Consider the following 7,137-nt stretch of genomic DNA (forward strand, 5'->3'; position numbering starts at 1 on the left):
CACATATGTCCCTGCCACCGACCTCCAACTGCTACGGCTGCTTCGCCGAAATGCACTAAAAGCCTGAATACCATGCCTTCAACGCACAGCGATCCACCTTTCTTCAAATCAAAGTAACATTTCTTGTTCCTCTCGCAAGGAGTTGCAGTCTAGTTAAGCAAGCGGATGTTGTGCTCTCCCGTCTCTATCCTGATACTTTTATTCAACTTTTTATTATTGAAATAATAAATAAAAATTTATATTAAAAATATTCATGTATGTGATGAAAAAAAGATGGACAATAATCACATATCATTAATAATTAAAAAAATAAATTAAATTTTATATATATATATATATATATATATATATATATATATATATATATATATATATATATATATATATAAAGCGAGCTTAGAGGCGAAGCCTTCAAAGTACGGACGCCTCAAAAGCTATCACAGCCATATCGTCCCCGGAATTCTATTGTCTCATGATAATGACCAACGAGCTATCAATCAAATCCCAAAGCGGCCTATTGTGGATTCCATCTAATTTATTGCTCCATCATAAAACATTTCTTCATTTATTACGCTGGAGTGGTCCCTGGGAATTTTTTGGTCAAGTTTTGAAGGAGAATTGGACGCCTATTTGATGTGCTGTAATGCATCTCCGACAGCAATCTAATATACACACACTTTTGGCTTGAAATTAAAATAATATTCGGTGAGAAAAGAAATATTGGAAGTTCACAAAGACGCACAAGTTTCTGACACAAAGACTTGGCACCGTTCGAGCTGGAATTCCAGAAATGGTCCTGAAGAATCGTTCGTTCATACGAACTTTCAGAGGGTAGGAATGTAATTGTTCGTCTTCTTTTATTGTATAATCTTTTAACGCGCTCAATTAATACCCAGAAAGTTTAGGCTGCCATTCCATTGACGCCTCGCCCCTGATGAAGGCCCCGTTTCCCCACCGCAAACGCAGCTTCCCCTCCTACCTTTTCACCATCTCCTTCGTCATCTTTGTCATCTTCCTCTACGGCGAGGACTTCACATGCATCCTGAGCTCTCCGTTCCTGGGTTCCCAGCACGCGGAGGTTCATCCGAGGCCGCGGCAGCAACAGCTACGGCAGAAGCAAGGTCTGCTAAGAGGTAAGCAGAGAAACGTTTGTGTTCATGGATCAGGGTCGTGGTTGAGGCTGACTCGGAAGCTGCATTAGAGAAGGATGAGGCGGTGGCGTTCGCGGTGGGGAAGACGGCGGAGGGGTGCGACGTCTTCGAGGGGGAGTGGGTGTACGACGAGGTGTCGAGGCCCCAGTACGCCGAGGAGGAGTGCCCCTACATCCAGCCCCAGCTCACGTGCCAGGCTCACGGCCGGCCCGACGCCGGCTACCAGCACTGGAGGTGGCAGCCGCACGGCTGCATTCTCCCCAGGTATATGGCCGGTGCCCGCTCCATCTTTACCATCGACTTCATTGCGAACCATCGGATCTCGTGAAGCAATGCTCTTTCCTTTTCTTTCTTCTGGGTTTTCGTTGATTGATTGACAATGGGCTGAGAAGGTTTCGTCCGTGGAAATGGTCCATCCTCCTCCCTGAAGATGACAGGGGGTGTGGTGGGTTTTGTAAGGACCGTAGCCGGCTTTCTCGTGGCGTACCTTGCAAGTGTCGCCTTTGGAATGTTGCGGTGTCAACAGATCAAGTAATTCTTTGTGATGTGCAGCTTTAATGCCACGCTGACACTGGAAATGCTCCGAGGCAAGCGGATGCTGTTCGTCGGCGATTCCTTGAACCGCGGCCAGTTCGTGTCGATGGTGTGCCTGCTGCACCGAGTCATCCCAGAGAACGCCAAGTCCATGGAAACGTTCGATTCCCTCACCGTCTTCACCGCTAAGGTACGAGTGTCTCGCCAACATTTCTTGCGATAGCAATCCGCATAACTGAGCCACCTCTCCGGTGATCCTTGTGCTAGGACTACAATGCAACTATCGAATTCTACTGGGCTCCGTTTTTGGTGGAATCCAATTCGGACAATGCCGTCGTTCACAGAATCACTGAGAGGATCGTTCGAGCAGGGTCCATCATGAAGCATGCTCGGTACTGGAAGGGAGCTGACATCGTCGTCTTCAACACCTATCTTTGGTGGATGACGGGCCAAAAGATGAAGATTCTGTAATCTATCACCGAATCCCATCTACCTACAACTGTTTATTGGTGTGTTTGACCCTGTCTGTTCGTCTGCAGGCGAGGGTCCTTCGACGCTGACCCCAAGAACATCACTGAGATGGTGACAGAGGACGCATACAGACTGGCGTTAGGGAGAATGATGAAATGGGTCGAGAAGCACATGGATCCTCACACAGCCAGAGTGTTCTTCGCCACCATGTCACCTTCTCATGAAAGGTCAGCTACTTCGCGATCGTGAGGGCTCACATGCCTCTTGCCATCTTTAATCCCTCATGTTCTTCATCCATCGCTGGATGCCTTGCAGTAGCAAGGAGTGGGGAGGTGACCCTGATGGGAACTGCTACAACGAGACGACACCGATCAAGGATCCGACATACTGGGGAAGCACCAGCAAGAGCATGATGCAGGTCATTGGAGACGTGTTCGGAGCCACTAAAGTGCCAATTACGCTGCTGAACATTACCCAGCTGTCGGAGTACCGCAAAGATGCTCACACACAGATCTACAAGAAGCAGTGGAGCCCGTTGACGCCGGAGCAGCTAGCGAACCCCAGAAGCTACGCAGATTGTAACCACTGGTGCTTGCCTGGCCTTCAGGACACTTGGAACGAGCTATTGTACGCCAAGCTCTTCTTCCCATAGCAGAGAAAAGCTGGGGAAGGCCCCAGCTAAAAAAGCATGAAGCATCACCTGTGTGGTACAGAAATTTATTGTCGTTCGTACGCCTTTTCCTTGGCTTTTCATTCCAAACTACTACAGATTAGGCCACAGAGAAATGCTTTACCTAGAAACACTTTATCGTCTTCACCCACATTGCAAGGGGGAAGAGTGCAGGGTTCCAGGGAGAAGTCAGAACATCCATGCCGGCAAGTGCTCGTCTCTCTTCAAATTCAGGCTTGCGTTATTAAATCGAGGATTATTAGAAGAAAGATTCGTGTTTGCTTGTATTGGTAGCAAGATTTCAGCCGCAAAATAAGGCAGAAACAAAAACAAACGATGGTTTCTCAAATTCGCAGGATATTTACCGTAAATGACACCAATTATTGAGCACTAGAAAGACAAAGAGGAAATAATCGACGATTTTTTGGCTGGATTTTGTTAGATTTACCGTCAAATGCTGACTCTGATCTGCGTCGTTAGATGTTATAATAAATATACAATCTTGTGCTTTTTATAGCATGGGCGCAATCAGATTGGATCTGCTCAGAGTCGGTCAAAGGCACGTCTCTGAGTCCATAAAGGATATGACATTGAACACGAGGCTAAACCCAACGAAGGATGTCGAAGTCAAATATGGAAACTTTCGTCGCGTTCTGTGCATAGAGTTACACATTACGATAGGTTTCATCGCTGAAATGCAGTCTTAACTTCTTTCATCATTAATCGAGCAACGAAAACGTCTGCAATTTGATTAAATGGTGTGGCATAGAATACAAAAATGTGTAAGTTATCTGAAATTGTGGTAATCAACTGTTAAATTGCAGCTGTTTCAGTAGTCTTGGTGGAAAAACACAACTAAAACATATGTATACTTGTTGACTTCGAATCCAAATGCTTTCTGCTGACTAAGATTCCAACCATCTACTCACTCGTGTTAACCATTTTGACTTCAATTCGAAGCATCATAGTGTGAGAAAAGCTAGACGGGATTGCATGATTGTTTTGATTGAGATGGAATCGATGTGTCTCTCTCACATCATCACCTCCAAGAACATCTACGAGAAGTCTCGTAAATGCCGTGACAAAACTGGGTTTTAACTTGCAGTCCTTCCGCTTCTAATACCGGTCCAACACCAATGGTGAGGAAGAAACCCATCGAATCACGAGAGCTATCAGCTAGCAGCCAGCCTGCGGAGGTCGTCACATGGAGTACAGGCTAGTCACATGGTGGGAGAAGGCTGATATCTTAACTGGATACAAGTAGCAAGCATGGAAGATCCTGAAACCATGGCTGCTCAATCACTCGAGTCAGATTGTATGCGTAGATCAGGACAAGAAGCTACCTAGGGAAGACATCCGTAGGCCGTGGACTCTAAAACATCAATCATCCTGCAGCTCTGCACTATAGGCTCACATGCGTAGCCACTGCTGCAATAAGCCCACGACAGAACTCCCCAGATCGAGCCCGTAAACTTTGGTAGAGAGGTCCGATGCACACACTGTTGGCGGAGCCCTCGACGGGGCGGGGGCGAGAGGAGAGGAAGGAACAGAAGTAGGTCCTCGAGTTCCAGGGTGGACGAGAGACTCAGTGGAAGACATGACACTCGTGCTGCTCTTGAAATACCAGGGTTGGATCTCTCATACACCGATGATAAACTCGGAATATGAGAACTTCCAAATGAAAATAACTCAATAGGAAGGAACAGAAGTGATCAAATCGTAGCAACTTGCTTGGGGAAGAAAAAAAAAGATACGGTGATGAAGACGTGACGGTCTTTTTCCCATTGCAAATACAGTATCATCCTGCATCGAGAGGGGGTTAACGTCGTCAGCAGGACTGCTCTATTAGGATAAAACTACATCTTCCGGCAGAAGAACAAAGAAAGAATATGACTTAATTCACAAGTAAAAGGCTTTTCTACCTCATAGACTAGTGGTTTCGTCTTCGCCTCCTCTATTCCACCACACAACCCACGAGAACCAACTATAACTACACCCCAAAGCAGCCAAGGTTGAAATAGTTCTTTCTTCTCCTGCTTCCTCTTCCTTGAAGTGATTTCTTCGTGACAAAAAGTATAGAAGAATCTGTAAAGCTCAGGAGGGATAGCGCCATGGATGATGTGGAACATGAATTCTGAAAGCTTTTGGTGATTCTATTTGTCTAATGCGCTATCTATCCTGAGTTTAATGGCTTTTTCTTACTCAACTAAGACGAAATCTGTTGGGAAGAAACCTGTTAATGCGGAATAATTCTTTCCCTCTTTATGTATCAAAATAGGTTCCTCATCAAAATACCAACTTGATATCCAAATGAAAATATCAATCAGCACAGCATAAACAATAGAGCAATAAATCAATCACACAGTGAGACCAAATCTTTTTAACGTGAAAAACCCAATGTGGGAAAAACCACGGGACCGTAGTCCACCTCAAACTTCTACTATCAATAATGATGATAACAGGTTTACAGTAGGTCTTCTCTAGAATAACTAGAGGATCAGAATAACATCAAGAACATAGATCTTGGCTCAAGAATATCATATCTTCATCACATAGGTGAATCTCCTCCAAAGAGAATTCTAGGTCTCATAGAGTGGATATCGCAGGAAAGTACCTTAGAGAGGGTAAACCGCAGATCAACACCGTTAGGATTGTAGAGTTTGCTGCAAGGATTCTCCACATAAAATTTGGGCCGAAACTGACAACGTTTGGCCACCGATCGTCAAGCAGAAAACTCAGAAACCTTACTTTCTCTCTCTATTTCTCTCTCCTCTTTTCTCTCTGCACGCCGTCGCTGTTCACTGTGCACGTACGCTGCACCCTGCACGCTGCACGCCATTTTTCCTGCATGCCCTAATTTGCCTTACTTCACCTTAATTAGTGATTTGGGCTCAATAGGCCCAATTTGTCCAAACCCACATATGGGCTGGACCCAACAATTCTCCCCCTCCAGCTCATATGGTGGGCTGTACCAAGCCCGCTCTTCGCCTACATGCTTCAAGCTTCTCCTTAGGCAAAGACTTTGTCAACATATCTGAACCATTCTCACTGGTATGTACTTTTTCCAACTGTAATTCTTTCATCTCAAGCACATCACGAACCCAGTGATATCTCACATCAATATGCTTGGATCTAGAATGGTATGTTGAATTCTTGGAGAGGTGAATGGCGCTCTGACTGTCACAGTAAACAGTATATACTTCCTGTTTCAAGCCCAATTCCTGTAGAAACTTTTTCATCCATAAAGTTTCCTTATAGGCTTCAGTAACTGCTATGTATTCTGCTTCTGTGGTTGATAGAGCAACACACTTCTGTAACTTAGACTGCCAAGAGACTGCTCCTCCTGCAAATGTCATCAAGAATCCCGAAGTGGACTTCCTGGAATCAGTATCACCTGCCATGTCTGCATCTGTGTACCCTTCTAACACAGGTTCATCACTACCAAAACATAAACACAACCTGGAAGTACCTCTTAGATATCTTAATATCCATTTCACTACTGCCCAATGTTCCTTTCCAGGATTTGAGAGAAATCGACTAACAACTCCAACTGCATGAGCTATATCTGGCCTAGTACAAACCATAGCATACATCAAACTGCCTACTGCAGATGAGTAAGGCACTCTGGATATTTCTTCTTTTTCTTTCTCACTTGTAGGACATTGTTTTGAACTCAGCTTGAAATGACCTGCAAGTGGAGAACAAACTGCTTTGGCTTTACTCATGTTGAATCTTTCAAGAACCTTTTCAATGTAAGTCTCCTGAGATAGCCAAATCTTCCTTTTCTTCCTATCACGAAGAATCTTCATGCCAAGTATTTGTCTCACCGATCCCAAGTCTTTCATCGCAAAAGACTTACTTAGCTCTCTTTTCAACTTTTCAATTTTTCCAACATCATGGCCAACAATCAACATATCATCAACATATAGCAGTAAAATAATAAAATCATCATCTGAAAATTTCTTCATAAACACACAATGATCAGATGTGGTTCTATCATACCCTTGGCTCATCATAAAGGAATCAAACTTCTTGTACCACTGTCTAGGTGCCTGTTTGAGTCCATATAAGCTTTTCCTAAGCTTACATACCAGATTTTCTTTTCCCTTGACTTTGAAACCTTCTGGTTGCTCCATGTAAATTTCTTCTTCTAAGTCACCATGAAGAAATGCTGTTTTTACATCAAGTTGCTCAACTTCTAAATTCAAGCGGGCAGCCAAACCAAGAACAACTCGGATAGAGGACATTTTCACAACCGGAGAAAATATTTCTTCAAAGTCAATACCTTTCTTCTGACTGAATCCTTTCACA

At 44.3% G+C, this 7,137-nt stretch overlaps 1 protein-coding gene across 1 annotated transcript; it reads left to right on the plus strand.

Moving 5' to 3' along the window:
* The first annotated feature begins 898 nt into the window (after positions 1 to 898).
* Positions 899 to 2,892, plus strand: LOC135595198 (probable xylan O-acetyltransferase 10). Its single transcript, XM_065085808.1, has 6 exons — positions 899 to 1,133; positions 1,202 to 1,415; positions 1,704 to 1,875; positions 1,953 to 2,152; positions 2,225 to 2,383; positions 2,472 to 2,892. The coding sequence occupies exons 1-6, from the start codon at positions 935 to 937 to the stop codon at positions 2,806 to 2,808; spliced, it is 1,281 nt and encodes a 426-aa protein (XP_064941880.1). The 5' UTR covers positions 899 to 934; the 3' UTR covers positions 2,809 to 2,892.
* The last annotated feature ends 4,245 nt before the right edge of the window (positions 2,893 to 7,137 follow it).

This window comes from Musa acuminata, chromosome BXJ1-10, assembly GCF_036884655.1.
Source record: "Musa acuminata AAA Group cultivar baxijiao chromosome BXJ1-10, Cavendish_Baxijiao_AAA, whole genome shotgun sequence".
Taxonomy (NCBI): domain Eukaryota; kingdom Viridiplantae; phylum Streptophyta; class Magnoliopsida; order Zingiberales; family Musaceae; genus Musa; species Musa acuminata.